The sequence below is a fragment of the Prionailurus viverrinus genome, chromosome C1 (genome assembly GCF_022837055.1).
Source record: "Prionailurus viverrinus isolate Anna chromosome C1, UM_Priviv_1.0, whole genome shotgun sequence".
In the NCBI taxonomy this organism is placed as follows: Eukaryota; Metazoa; Chordata; class Mammalia; order Carnivora; family Felidae; genus Prionailurus; species Prionailurus viverrinus.
Genome location: NC_062568.1, coordinates 128,452,745 through 128,467,912, shown reverse-complemented (window position 1 = coordinate 128,467,912; position 15,168 = coordinate 128,452,745). Strand labels below are relative to the sequence as shown.

General features: G+C 39.2%; 1 protein-coding gene across 6 annotated transcripts in view; it reads left to right on the top strand.

The window, feature by feature from the left end:
• The window catches only part of CDC14A (cell division cycle 14A), a 207,130-nt gene that overhangs the window by 90,261 nt on the left and 101,701 nt on the right, over positions 1-15,168 (top strand). For 5 of the 6 annotated variants that reach the window (XM_047870590.1, XM_047870592.1, XM_047870588.1 and 2 more), the window contains exons 6-7: positions 4,069-4,135; positions 7,406-7,468. In XM_047870590.1, the coding sequence (XP_047726546.1) occupies positions 4,069-4,135; positions 7,406-7,468 (130 nt within the window). The remainder of the gene's footprint in view (positions 1-4,068; positions 4,136-7,405; positions 7,469-15,168) is intronic. The other variant, XM_047870589.1, reaches the window with a different exon arrangement.

Genomic DNA, 15,168 nt, shown 5'->3' with positions numbered 1-15,168 from the left:
GAGTCAAGAAAGTTTGGGACAGTTTTTTTTTTTTTTTTCTTTTAAAGATGGTAGAGACCTGAAAGTGTTTAAATTCTGTTGGGAAGGACCCAGAGGAGATACCTGGAGAAGAAAGTGATCATCAGTTGTGTTGAATAATGATACAGTTTCAGACTCAAAGGGACTTCTGTAGTTAACGGAGCCTGGTATTTTCCTAACCATCTCCATTTCTTAGAAAAAAATAGGTGAAAAATAATCCTGAAGCAATACTCCAATTCAAACTTGAACGTAGTATGGGGCAGGTATCTTGCTGCCTTCCAGGGCCAATCATTCTTAGATGCTTCTGACTGTATTGGGTGGTTGAGGGAAGGGAAGGGAAGCAGGGAAGATTGATTTGTAACATGGGAGATAATGTTTCTTTTATAGAATAAAATCTCTCAGCTTCTTAAGTGGACTTTCAATCTTATGTCAGTCACTTCCTTCATTCTACCTCCAGAAGAACCCAGTGCTGCCAATTCCTGAGCCTTATGGGACGTTTCTAGTATTAATTAGGTGGATTCTCTGGCTTTGTCACCTTAATATTCCCTTTTCTTGGTTTTCTAATTTACTACCACTCCTCTGATTTCCAGCTTTCACAATTTTATTGCTATCTTCTGCTCTCTTATTCTCCCTGAGCTTGTTGGATTTCTTTCTTAAAAAGCCTTTCAAAATTCTCTTTTTAGTGTGGATTTGGTAGATACATGTGTTCAGTCTGCCATCTCTACCTTCTCTTTCTCTCACTTTTTCCCCCCAGAGAACATATAACATGTTTTTGTGTCTGTTCACTTTTATAGCTGCTCTCCTTTGTCTAAGTAGGAGCCAGGTTCCACTAATAAGCCATTTCTCCTGCTCAGTATGGAGGCAGGTTTGGGAACCTATTTGTCCTTGTGCGGCTGTCATGAAGATTAATTCTCCTGAGGAATGGGTGTAATGTCCTTTGGTGTGTCATCTCCTCTCCCCAGTTGTGAGAATGTGACCTAATTTTATCGCATCCCTTATTATATTTCACGCTGTAAATTTCTACCTGTCTTTCCATCCTGTTGTGACTGCTTTATATCCTAATTCTGTCACATGGCATGTTAACTCGTCTTCCTCTCTCAGGTCTATAGATTTGATCACCAGGTCACCAGAGCTCTCTTTTCAGTCACTGGTAAAACTGTGGCTGTGATAGGCCAAGAGATATCATGACAGTCTCACCAAATTTTGCAGACAGTCAGAAAGACTGGGTCTGGAGCATTTCTATGACTTATCTATGTGAATTCATTTAGGTGAGTCTAGGCATGGGAAAATATACTTCAGAGAATAAGAGCACCTCCAGTTCTTAAAATTGTTTTACTATTTTAAATAAGAAAGTTTTTGTTTTTGTTTTATTTTTTCTTTACTGAAGTAGTGATTTTTATTTTTATTTTATTTTTATTTTTAATTTTTTTTTCAACGTTTATTTATTTTTTGGGACAGAGAGAGACAGAGCATGAACGGGCGAGGGGCAGAGAGAGAGGGAGACACAGAATCGGAAACAGGCTCCAGGCTCTGAGCCATCAGCCCAGAGCCTGATGCGGGGCTCGAACTCACGGACCGCGAGATCATGACCTGGCTGAAGTCGGACGCTTAACCGACTGCGCCACCCAGGCGCCCCTGAAGTCGTGATTTTTAATCTTGGGTCTGCGGAGATAGTTCAGAGAGTCACTGAGTTTGGATGACAAAAAGTGTCTTTGTTTTCACTTATCTTAATTATATTCAATTATAAATGTTGGAAATAAACTATAGTAGTATTAGCAATATGAATGTCACAATAGAAATTACAGACATTTTTATATCCCATTATAATTTTTACATGCATCTTATATATTTCATATCTCTTATTATTTATGTTCATTCCTTCTTCAAAATTATAGTCATCACTAGACCTACTAGGTCTTGTTACATATTAATAAAACAGTAAATAATTAAATATGTCTTATAAATTATTTTTTTAATATTTTGATAAATTTAATCGAATTAGTCTTCTGTTATTCATATATATTTTATTTTATTCATTTAAAAACATCATTCTGAGAAGAGGGGTTCACAAGCTTCATCAGATTTCTAAGGGGTCCATGACACATGAAAGATTCTGAAACCTTGACCCAAAGAGACAAGTGCCTGCAAAGGAGTATGTGATTCTTTATATAAACTGCTATTTTGTCTTAGATCCCAAGCTGTACCTTTCTCTGGTTTAGTCCATTAAAATTTGCTTTTTAATACATGGTTTGTCTTTACATGATATTTGGAAAAGGGGCTACTTTGCTTTGCACTGACCCATGAGTTCAGATAGCATTCAAAAAATGTCTTGAAATCAGATTTACATATGTAGAATAATCCTTCCTATTAACGTAGGTTAACTTTGAAGTTTCAAGAGTGTGTGGGTGGCTCAGTCGATTAAGCAGCTCAGGTCTTGATATCAGGGTCATGGGTTTAAGCCCCTTGTTGAGCGAGGCTTCAGCAAACAAAAAGCTTTGAAGCTTCAGAACTTAAACATTTCTTTTAAGTTGCTTTGCTTACTTCCTATTTTTATATTAGGTTATCAGGATGTTGAAATCCAGTGACATTGAAGCTTCATTTTAATTCATGACTTAGCAGCCATAGGTTCAAGTTACATTGGGTGATATAAAACTCAGTTTTATGTTAATTATATGTTAAAGCACTTAAAGGTCCTTTTCTCCCCATGGAGCATCATCTTCTGGCACCTTCCCTACTGCTGCCCTTGAACCAACTTTGTGTGGTGCCTTCGACTTTGTCATTGGCAGGTGCCTGACAGCTCTATTCCTTCGGGTCAGCATTGGGGGCTGGGCAGAGAGACTGAGAGCCTGGAGGTCAAGTTTCTTGCCTTGGACACCTTGCAACATTGCTAGTGTTAAAGCTCCAGTGCCAGTTCTTGCTTAACCTCACCTGAACTTGATACTTCAGTTTTATGTTGCCTAAAGCAGGTTGCTCTAAAAACTTAAATAAAGTATGAAGTACTCAATTTTCGGTGCAGTAGGTTCCCACTCCTTTTGATACAACACTTCATGGTGCATTAGAAGTTCTCCTGGATCCTGAGAGGAGATTGTTTGGAAGAATGACTGCTTTTTCCATAGTTTTTTTGTTTTTTGGGGGGGGAGGGTAGATAGGAGGGGTGTCATTTAATCCAGGAAAATAGCAGCTAGCTTCTGTTGACCTGCCTACATTGTCCTCCTTACATTTTTATGCTTGTATTTACCATATTCCTGATAGGTGGTTGTTCCTCTCTGAGAATACCATTGGTGATTATAAGTCTTTTACTTAATGGAACAGTTCAGGTCATTGTTAATAATACCAAGAAAAACCATAATATTTCTTAGGTGCTTCCTATGTGCCAGGCTCTTACATGGAGGACTTTCCATTTATTTTTCTTTTTTTTAAGTTTACTTATTTATTTTGAGAGAGAGAGAACAAGCAGGGGAGGGACAGAGAGAGAGGTAGAGAGAGAATCCCAAGCAGGGTCTGTGCTGTCAGTGCAGAGCCCAGTGTGGGGCTCGACCCCACAAACCATGAGGTCATGACCTGACCCGAAATCAAGACTTGACGACTTAACCAACTGAGCCACCCAGGCGCTCCAGGACTTCCACTTATTAAATGTAATCTGACAATAATCCTGTAAATGGTAAATACCATCAGTAACATCATTTCAGAGATGGGAAACCGAGACTCACAGAAGTAAAATAAGTTGTTCAAGGTCCCAGCCAGTATGTGGCAGAGTTGGAACTTGAATGAAGGCAATCTGACTTGTGAGCTCAGGCTCTTGAATTTGCTTTTCTTATTAATTATGCCTATTGGATTAAAGCAGTTTCAGAAATGCTTCAGTTAAGATGTAAGAGTAGTTAACTAGTAGTATCTGATGTGTTGCATAAATTTACCATGTTGACAGCTGTGAAGCCAAACAAGCATATCTTCAATTGTCTTTGGTATTGTCTTATTTGAATATTCTGAATGTACATTTTTAGTATTGTTTTTTTGTTTTGTTTTTGTGTGTGTGTGTGTGTGTATTTATAGGGATGCTTCCTTTGGAAATTGCACTTACAATCTCACCATCCTCGACTGTTTGCAGGGAATCAGAAAGGTAATAATAATTCTCCTTACTGTAGTTGACACAGTAGTTTCAAAATACGAGAAAGGAATAATGTCAATATTCTTGTTTTTCATTGGAGAGAAGAGAGGACAGGCAGTAAGCAGAAGGCTTTCCACTTCTTGAACAATGATTGATCTGTAAAATATAGATTGTTGGACAAATTGAAGGGGTGTCTGTGGGTAACTCTGTAACTCCTTATTGAGGTAGAAGGGATTTCCCTTTCTCATTTAAATTATTTCTTTTCCCCGGCAGATGGATCACTCCTATCTGCTGCTCTGCCTGTGACATTGCTTTGTCACTGGTTCAGCTTCCTTATCAAGCTAGAGCTTGGTGTGGGAGAGACAGGAAGCCAACCCACACCTCTGTCAGTGTGGAGAACATTTCCATGTTGGTTTCCTACCTGGATATTATTACACCTCTGTGAAGTAGTAAGTAGGCCAGATATTATCTCATCTTTATAGACGAGGAAACAACCCCAGAGAGGTGAAGTCAGTTTCAGAGCCACAGGGTGTTCTTAGCAGGGCTAATTCTAACTCAGATTTCCCTACCATATCAAGGGTATGTTATGAATCAATGGTTTGTCAAAGCGTGGGACTTGTTAGAGATGAAATTCTCGGTCCCATCCAAGACTGATTGAACCATAAACTGTGGTAGTGGGGCCCTGCAGTCTGTTTGAACAATCCCCCTGGGTGATTTGATGCACTGTATGTATAGTTTAGAGGCATAGTTATTTAGTTATTCATATATATAATGGAGAAGTTAATCTAAAATATTTTTGAGAATTTTAAGAATGTGTTCTAGAAGCACTAATTTACTGAGAAGTCATGCACGTTGTAGTGTGAATTTGAATGAAGGTTCAAAGTGCATCATTTCATCTTGAACATGCAGCCATGATTTATCAGTCAGGAATGTACACGTTGCAGAATCCATTGGCAAGGACTGTAAACACACTATCGGCAGTGATTCTTGTTCCAGTTTCTTTTCTCTACCATAATGTAATATAATATGATGTAATATAATATGATGTAATATAATATAATATAATATAATATAATATAATATAATATAATAATATAATTGCTACATTTTGAGTTGAGAAAATTGGTATGATAAATATCCTTGTTGTTTTATGTATGTTTTTTGACTTTGATATTTCATTTAAAAATGAATTTAAACTCTGTAAGACTTTAAAATAGTTTTCAAATATTTTTCTTTTCACTTAAAAACTGTCAAAATACTCTAGCCCACCCCACAAATAATGTCACCAACATAGACTTCTAGTAACACAAGTTAAGAACCCTAATTATAGCATTTAAAAAATATGCCTGAGGGAAAGAAAGTAATTTGTTTATTGTTATTGTTGTTATTTTTATTGTTATTATTATTTCGCCTATTCTGCCATCTGGTACATGCTGTTTATTTTATAAATTTATGAAGTTCAGAAAGAGTTCACCCTGGAATATCCCCACCTGTTATGGTAACTTGGTAACTCGATATAGAAATTTATGACATCCTTCCTGTTATAGAGGGAAGCTGTACTTTGTTCATGAAAAACATCTTCTGTAAATTTCTTGTTTCATCAAATGTTTGGGTTAATATTACCTGAATGTAGATGAGATTTTAGAAAGACCTAATAGAGTGTTCAACATGTCTTTAAGCGACTGAGACACATTACCCCCCTGCACACTCTCTTATACAAGCCATCATGGTCTGGGCAATTTTTTTGGCAATGAGTACCATGCCCCCTAAGAGTGCAGACAGTTTACAGCTGCAGTGTTACCTTCTTAGGAAGCATATCTTTGTGATTTTGTTGTATGGGCATCATCACACGCATAGTTCATATGTGTGTGAACTATACACAGAAACATACACAAACCCACACTTTAAATGAAGAGAAAGGAAGGAAGGTCATAGCTCAGGGTTTACTCTTCTCACTGCTTTCACTGGAATCAACTGAGTTGCTTTGTTTAAAGATGAAATAATGTAAATAACTTGTTTTGCTCTTAACGGTAGGGGTCGACAAAACAGTGTTGTCGGACCTTATCGAGTGTAAGAATCACCTAGAAGGCATGTTAAAATACTGGTCCTACCCCTAAAGAATCACATTTAATAGTTCTGGCATGGGGTTTAGGAATTGGTATTTTAGATCTAAGTTACCGTCAGTGCTTCTGCTGCAGGTGGTCCATGCTCTGCATTTTGGAAAACACTGGTCTGTAAAATATTTTCAAATACAGATGCACCACAGCTTGGCTTAACAGTTTCTCCTATTTTTAATGACTTGAATACATAATTTTTAAAAGCAACTGTGGGTTTGTACTCTATTATAATTTGTATAGCTTCATGACATAAAAGAAGAGACTCTGTCCTCTTCAAAATATTATATCTGAGCAAGCTGGATCGTTTTGAAAAGGAGTAATGCACGTTTTCTTTGTGTTGTTAAAAATATCAGCTCTTCCTCTAAAGTGTAAGAGCAGTCTAGTACACTTGTACTCTGTCAGAAACTATTACTGTAAAACAAATTCTCTCAAAGCAGGGACAAATAAGGGCCTATTGAGTAAAAATGCCCTTTATGCTAAGTATCTCATTAATGCTGAAAGGAAAATAAAAGCACCTACAAATTTGATTTTTCTTCTCCTATCTGAAAAGGTAATCACTGTTAGGTATTCTGTCATGGTTTGATATGAATTAATTGCGTCATTCCCAAATGGGTTTTAACTATATATTTGCTAGTATGCTCCATTTTATATACATAATTAATTAATTTATTAAAAAAATTTTTTTTACATTTACTTATTTTTGAGAGACAGAGGGAGACAGAGCACAAGTGAGGGAGGGGCAAAGAGAGAGGCGGGACACAGAATCCGAAGCAGGCTCCGGGCTCTGAGCTGTTAGCACAGAGCCTGACTTGGGGCTCAAACTCACAAACTGTGAGATCATGACCTGAGCCAAAGTCAGACGCTTAACCGACTGAGCCACCCAGGCACCCCTATATACATAATTAATTTATTTACACACAAAACAATGTAAATTAGGACTCTAGATCCGTTTTGCAGGACATATTTTCATGTTTTTCTAAGTGTTCAGTCCCACTTGTAAGAAAGTCTCAAAGCAAAATTACTAATATTAGATGATTTCTAGATAGGTGTTATAAATGAAAGGTTTCAAGCTTTTTCCTTCAGGTTAGTGAGGGTCATTTGTGAGCAGGAATGGCTAAAAGTTATCAATTTGGTGCGGAAAAACTAATTCAAGTTCTGCTTTTAGGGATTACAACATGGATTTTTTGACTTTGAGACATTTGATGTGGATGAATATGAACATTACGAGGTTTGTACATTTTAATGTTTTGCAAGATATAACTTCATGTTAATTAAAATCCCCTGTACCCCACCACCCCCCAACACTCAAGTATTGCAAATTTAGTGACTGCTAAAATAAACGCATTCTGGCATTTTCCATAGCTGTCAGTTTTGTCCTTTCAGCTTTGGCTATTACCTTTGAACCAGCAGTCACCCAAATTTTAGTTTGGGAAAATATCGTATCTATAATATTCTTGTATCAAACCTCTATTAGTAATTACTTTGCACATTTAGTTTATAAGAAAAAATAATTTCAAAGTGTAGTTTGGTAGTGAAACTGAGTTACTGTTATTTTAAAAATTCAGGTTCTGTTTAAAACAAAATTGGACTTTTGCCTTGTATTGGTTTCTGCTGCATAAATTTTATTTTGAAATATGGCTGAATTTACCTAGTTCTATGGGTTGGGTGAAATTTTTTTCCTGTGGCATCACAAAGCTTTTGAATAATGTCTTGCCTGCTCAACGATGCAGAGTTTAGTCAAGGGCTGTCCCAGCTAGGCTGTGCTCTAAGATGTTAAAGGAGAGCACTTTCTGAGTAGGAGGAGGAAGAGTCTAGAAGCAGTTAGTTTCTCTGGAAGATGAGAAGCCTGTAGAATGTGAGTAGGCTCAACATTCTATGAAAGGGAGCTCTTCTGTTGGGGTCCTCCAGAGGAGTTGTGAAATGTGTCCCCCTCCTTAGCAAGAGAGGGCAGCCCTCCCACTTTGGGCTCTAGTTCAGGATGTCTGTTTGGATAGCCTGCTTACATGTTAAACTTCACATATAACATATGTGAAAAGAAATTGTCTTTCATTCAAACATGGTCTTCCGCTTCATTCATCTGTATTAATGGCACCACCATCCTGCTGTTCACTCAGGCATAAGAACAGAAACACTTCTCTTTCCCTCCCTGATCTAACCAGTAGTTGCATTCTCATTGCTGGTGCCCTGTGGTGTGTTTCATCTTTCCTGTCCTTTCTGTTCTACTTCTTTCACTCTGGCGCAGGTCTCATACCCTCTGTCGTAGACTACGGTAACCACTCTAATGAGCCCTGGCCCTTCTCCTATTGGTCTTGCACCCACTTGACTGACTGATCTTAAAACAGAGCTCTCGTCTTGGCCTGTCTTGGCCCCAAACTGCACTGCCCTGCAGAATTGAGGATAGAGTCCTCTGTCCTGGCATTCTTAGCATGGATGGGCTCCAGCCCTCTGGCTCTCCTTGTCTCACTTTGCTCACCGTGTGCCCTCTGCATGCCAGCCCCACCGAGCTGCGTATTTACTGCTTCTTGAGTGTCCCTGTGCCCTGGCCGAGCTTCCTTTCTGCCAGGTGCCCATCTCCTTTAACGGTTCCCTTCCTCCATTTCATGCGTGCCAGATCTACACAGATCAGCTCTTACTCTCTTGAGTATTTTCTCTCTTCAGTTTCACATGTTACAATTTGTACTTTCCACTTTTCCTGTATCGTGGCTATTTGTGTACAAACTTTTATTTTTTCTTATTGGGTTGCAAATTCTTTGGGACATGACTAAGGGGAAAAATTTATACTGAGTTCTTGGATAGAAAGTTTTAACATCATAAAGCTGCTACTTCTCCTCAAATCAATAAATAGTGCTAAATTTATTAATAAGTTTAGTGCAATTTATTAAAAGCCTTAAGTATTTTTTTTTAACTACAAAAGCATTGTTATCATGGCATTTTAGTAATGACCAAAGAATCCGCCTCTCAAACCCTGCATATACATATATTATGTCTGTATTATATGAGCAGAGCTATTTCCTATGAAGCTAACAAAGCTTAAATTTTAGAGACCCCCCCCCCCCCACTTGCATGGGCACCTTTTAAGGTCCTATACCTAATTTTAAGGGGTGCCTGGCTGGCTCAGTTGGTAGAGCATGTGACTCTTAATCTCAGGGTCATGAGTTCAAGCCCCACATTGGTATGGAGCCTACTTAAAAAAAAGAAAGGTCCTATACCTAATTTTATATTCATTATTATATATATGTGTGCGTGTGTGTGTGTGTGTGTGTGTGTGTGTGTGTGTGTATTTAATTATTTTAATTTTTTTTCGAGAGAGAGACAGAGCATGAGTGGGGTGGGGGGGCGGTGCAGAGAGAGAGGGAGACACAAAATCCAAAGCAGCTTCCAGGCTCTGTGCTGTCAGCACAGAGCCCAATGCGGGGCTTGAACCATGGACCTTGAGATCATGACCTGAGCCGAAGTTGGATGCTTAACCGACTGAGCCAGCCAGGCTCCCCCATAATTTTATATTCTTAAAGTGGGCTTCCAAATTTGTTAAGTTTCATGTTCCATGTATATGAGCATGGAGAACATTCTATGGCAGAAAACAAAAGCCATTTCCATTAAAAGAAGGTATTGGGGTGGGGATTCAAGAGGGAGAGGAAGGAACAAATAGCACAATAAAGAGAGAAAATTAGTTGATACTTTACTTATTCCTTCATCTTTTTTTTTTTAACTTTAATGTTGATGTTGAGAAGTAGTTGGAAAGCTGTTGAAAAACCTGAAACAGTACAGTTTCATTCTTGCAAACCAACCAACCAACCAACCAACCAACCAACCAGCCAACCAAAAAAATCTGTTAAGAATGTGGTCATATCCTCACCTGAATAAACAACAACAATAACAACAAAACTCAGGTAATGAGAGACAGGTGGCAGTTGGTGAACATTTGACATTTTCTGTCAAATTACTTCCATTTTTGAGAATGATATGTCCATTCTATCATTAAGCCTAGGAAAAGAAAATCACAAATAGAAGCATGATTTTCAGGGAGTGAGCATTTCATAAATGCTGCTTACTGAATAAATAAAGGAACTCTCTTTTTGACAATCTGTGGGCCTAATCCTTTCTTGTCATAATTTCTCTCACTGTTCTCCCACCTGCTTTAGTGACTCTGGACATTTGCTGAATGTGGGGGATAGCTAGATTCACATATTCCATTTGCCCCAGCAAAGTTGGTATTCCAATGAAAACATTGTGGTTTTCTTATTTATTTATATTTATATTTATATTTATATTTATATTTATATCCAAGGTAGTTAGCATATAGTGCAATAATGATTTCAGGAGTAGATTCCAGTGATTCATCCCCTATATATAACACCCAGTGCTCATCCCAACAAGTGTCTTCCTTAATGCCCCTTAGCCATTTAGCCCCATCCCCCCTACCCACAACCCCTCCAGCAACCCTCAGTTTGTTCTCTGTATTTAAGAGTCTCTTATGTTTTGTCCCCCTCCTTGTCTTTATATTATTTTTGCTTCCCTTCCCTTATGTTAATCTGTTTTCCACATGAGTGAAATCATGTATTTGTCTTTCTCTGACTGACTTATTTTGCTTAGTATAATACCGTCTAGTTCTATCCGCTTAGTTTTGAAGGGACATTGTGGTTTTCAAAGTAAAATTTTATCACTGATGGCAAATTAGGAGAATGTAAATCTTAGATTATTGGGGGATGTCAGGATGAAGCTTTTCAAAGACACTTTAAAAAAATGTTTATTTATTTTGAGAGAGAGAGAGCATGAGCACAAGTCAGGGAGGGGCAGAGAGAGAGGGAGAGAGAGAATCTCAGGCAGGCTCTGTGCTGTCAGCACAGCGCCCTACATGGGGCTCAATCTCACGAACCCTGAGATCCTGACCTGAGATGAAATCAAGAGTTGGAGGCTTAACCCACTGAGCCACCCAGGTGCCCCTCAAAGGCACTACTTGACTGTACTACATTTCATATATAAATTGGCTCAAGAAAAAGCCTAAATTAATGAGACTGCATCTCTATGTGTGATAGAAGGGGAGCTTTATGATAAGAACTCTACTTAAAAAGGTTGTTAATAGCCAAATTATGGAAAGAGCCTAAATGTCCATCAATTGATGAATGGATAAGGAAATTGTGGTTTATATACATAATGGAATACTATGTGGCAATGAGAAAGAATGAAATATGGCCTTTTGTAGCAATGTGGATGGAACTGGAGAGTGTTATGCTAAGTGAAGTAAGTCATACAGAGAAAGACAGATACCATATGTTTTCACTCTTATGTGGATCCTGAGAAACTTAAGAGAAGACCATTGGGGAGGGGAAAAAAAGTTAGAGAGGGAGGGAGCCAAACCATAAGAGACTCTTAAAAACTGAGAGTAAACTGAGGGTTGATGGGGGTGGGAAGGAGGGAGGGTGGGTGATGGGCATTGAGGAGGGCACCTGTTGGGATGTGCACTGGCTGTTGTATGGAAACCAATTTGACAATAAATTTCATATTAAAAAAAATGTTGTTAATGACAAGGTCAGCAGAATATGATAAATACTTGTTTTATAAGGTCTATAGATAAACGTTTGCTCATTCTGCAAAAGGTTATATCCATCTTTCCAGCAATTCATGGGTCTATAGCAGTGCTGTCCAATAGAAATATAATGAAAAGTATTTATATATATTTTAAACATTCTAGTAGCCACATTTAGAAAAAAGCAATTATGAAATAAGTTTAAATATATTTTATTTAATGCAATTTACCCAAAATATCATTTCAACGTGTAATCAATATAAAAATCATTGATGATGTATTTTAACGTTTGTATTTTTGAGACTAAACCTTCAAAACTCGGTGTGTAGTTTGCTCCATGGCACGTCTCAGTTTGGACTAGTCACATTTCAAGGGCTCAATAGCCATGTGTAGTGAGAGGACAGATTCTTTTTATTTATTTTTTGTTTATTTATTTTTGAGAGAGAGAGAAACAGAGTACAAGCAGGGGAGGGGCAGAGAGAGAGGGAGACACAGAATCCAAAGCAGGCTCCATGCTCCAGGCTCTGAGCTGTCAGCACAGAGCCCGATGCAGGGTTCTAACCCACAAACTGTGAGATCATGACCTGAGCTGAAGTCGGACGCTTAACCGACTGAGCCACCCAGGCGCCCCCACGAGAGGGCAGATTCCACAAGGACAGGCTTGCCCATGAAAGTCGGGGTCCTTCGGAATGAAGTGAAGCCTTGAATAAGCAGAACAGGTTATGTCTTCTTGCTTCAGGTAATCTAATTGTTCACCTAAGAGTTAAGGTCCTGTCATATTTAGAAGGCTTGGGGTAAGATATCTCAGGCTCTTGCTTTATTTTTATGTGACTTGCAAAATGGCCCATTAATAATTGATGACCAAAAGTATCTTCCGACATGTGGCCTCTCAGGTCTTGCCAAGCTGTTGCCTGTGCATTTTTCACATCTGCACTGATCAAACAGATGTAATTCTGGCAGCTCGGCCACCAAGGTCCCCTGAAGTAACTGTGAGAATGTGGTCCAAAAGCTTCTACTAAGAACCAGTGTCAAAACATTCATACTTTCCCAACAGATTTCTTTTCGGGTTTTCGCAGAACTAAGAAAGCAGCCACTCTTTCAAAACCTAGCCATTAATCAGGTCACTTGAAAAATGGAAATAGACCTTTTGCCCTGGCAAACGACAATGAAGATGAAAGAGCTTGAGTATTCAAATTATGCACCTAAGCGGACGTGAGGAGCTGTACCCTGGCCATACCTCTATACTGTTACTGCTCATGTAGGATGATGTCCTGCTTGGGAGACCTAGAAATAACAGCACCCATCCACTGAGTCTGCCTTCAGTCAACCTTTTTTTTTAAATTTTTTAAACGTTTATTTATTTTTGATAGAGGGAGAGAGACAGAGCATTAGTGGGGTGGGGGCAGAGAGAGAGGGAGACATAGAATCTGAAGCAAGCTCCAGGCTCCGAGCTATCAGCACAGAGCCCAACTCAGGGCTCGAACCCACAAACCGTGAGATCATGACCTGAGCAAAAGTCAGACACCCAACCAACTGAGCCACCCAGGCGCCCCTTCGGTCAATCTTTTTAACATTCTTTCTTGGGTAAATAAGGCCTTGCCTACACGCCACTAATCATTAATGGTGCTGCTTTTAAGCAGTTGTTATTTATCAAAGAGAATTTGAAGTTGTGTCTTTAGTTTGTGGTTTGGTGGTCTCCGAGGGGCTTTCTCCTGTTTACCAGAAGGGTTGTCCTTTTTGCTGATGTGTCTATGTTGGCCACACACAGACAAACTCAGCAGCACCCTTTCCTGGGGAGACGGGAGGAGGAGAGAAGTGCAAGGAAACAAGCTTCGGTGGCAGCGTGTGGATGTGCCTCACTGCTGTGGCTTATGTTCATTGCCCCAACCCGAATTTGGCCCACGCAATCCCTAGGAATTGCCTTAAATACCTTTTTGGGGATTAGATGGAGCTTAAAATTTACGTAAAGCCTACTTCAAAAAACTACGAAATCACTTTGACTCCTTTCTCTGAGCTATTTTATATCTTCCACTATCTTTTTATCTCCCCCCCCCCCCCATAAATCATTCCTTTTTTTGAGAAAAAAAATGCTTTCAGTGACGCAGCATTGTCAGTATGAGGATATTTCCTGGAATTGTGGACTTGGCCCTTTGCTTTTCCATGCTGACAAACCTGGACCACGTTAACAGTGGTTACTTGATGGACGTGGTTAGAGCCATGCTTGGCTACTGCAGACCTGGTGACAGAAAGACTGGTTACTGCCTGTGTGGAGTCACTGCGTAGGGCTTCCTTTTGTTTCTCTCCTCAAGGCATACATGGAAAATAATATTTGCTCAGCACCCTGTGGTCATAGCCCATAGCTGTTGATGACTGGCCTAGGGGACTCTGGCTGCCCCCGTCTCTGCCCAGGGATCTACATTTTGTTGGAAAGCTTTGTTCTACAGAAATAACGGTGTACAGATAAACTTTTGTTATATGGGGGACAAGAAGCTGCATTACATTCTTTGTGGCCTTCAGTTGATTACTTTTCAGTTTGTTTATTGAACACTTATTAAATACCTTCTATTTGCTCAGTATATTTGCTGGGTCCAGTCTTTTTTTTTTTTCTTTCTCAAGAGGTTTCCTGTAATTTCATCTCTTCATGTATGGGGTGAGAACCTTTATTCTTACCATCTGCTATCTTAGAATCTATATATCCCTCTGCCTCGTTCTGTGAATTTATCATGTTTGACCTTCACCACAAGCCCCATTTTCTTGCTGAGCAGATTAGTTGTCTACACAGAATTTCTCATTCATTCATGACAGGCTGAATGTGGAAAATTTTGCTCCTGAGATATTCTAGTGATTTTTCTAGCAGTAAGTCATTTTTATTGCTATTTTCACCTACAGGGTATTCTTTAGGTAAAAGAGCATTGCTCTTCTAGAAGGTGATTTCACATTATCTTAGCCACATTATAATGTAGCCCATGTGGGAACTGTTTATAAGGAAGCATTGGTCAATTCTGCATGTCTGGGAATGGGTCCTTCCTTCCTTCCTTTTCTCTTTCCCTTCCTTCCTTCCTTCCTTCCTTCCTTCCTTCCTTCCTTCCTTCCTTCCTTTTCTTTCTTTCTTTCTTTCTTTCTTTCTTTCTTTCTTTCTTTCTTTCAATTTTATTTTAGAGAGAGAGAGAGAGAGAGAGAGAGAGAGCACAGCAGGGGAGAGAGGCAGAAGGAGAGAATCTTAAGCAGGCTCCATGCTGAGCATGGAGCCTGATGTGGGGCTTAATGTGGGACTCTATCCCACAACTGTAAGATCATGACCTGAGCTGAAATCAAGAGTCAGATGCTCAACTGACTGAGCCACCCGGGTGTCCCAAGGGTCTTTGTTGACTCTTGGGCCTCTTCCATCAAGTGTTCATATT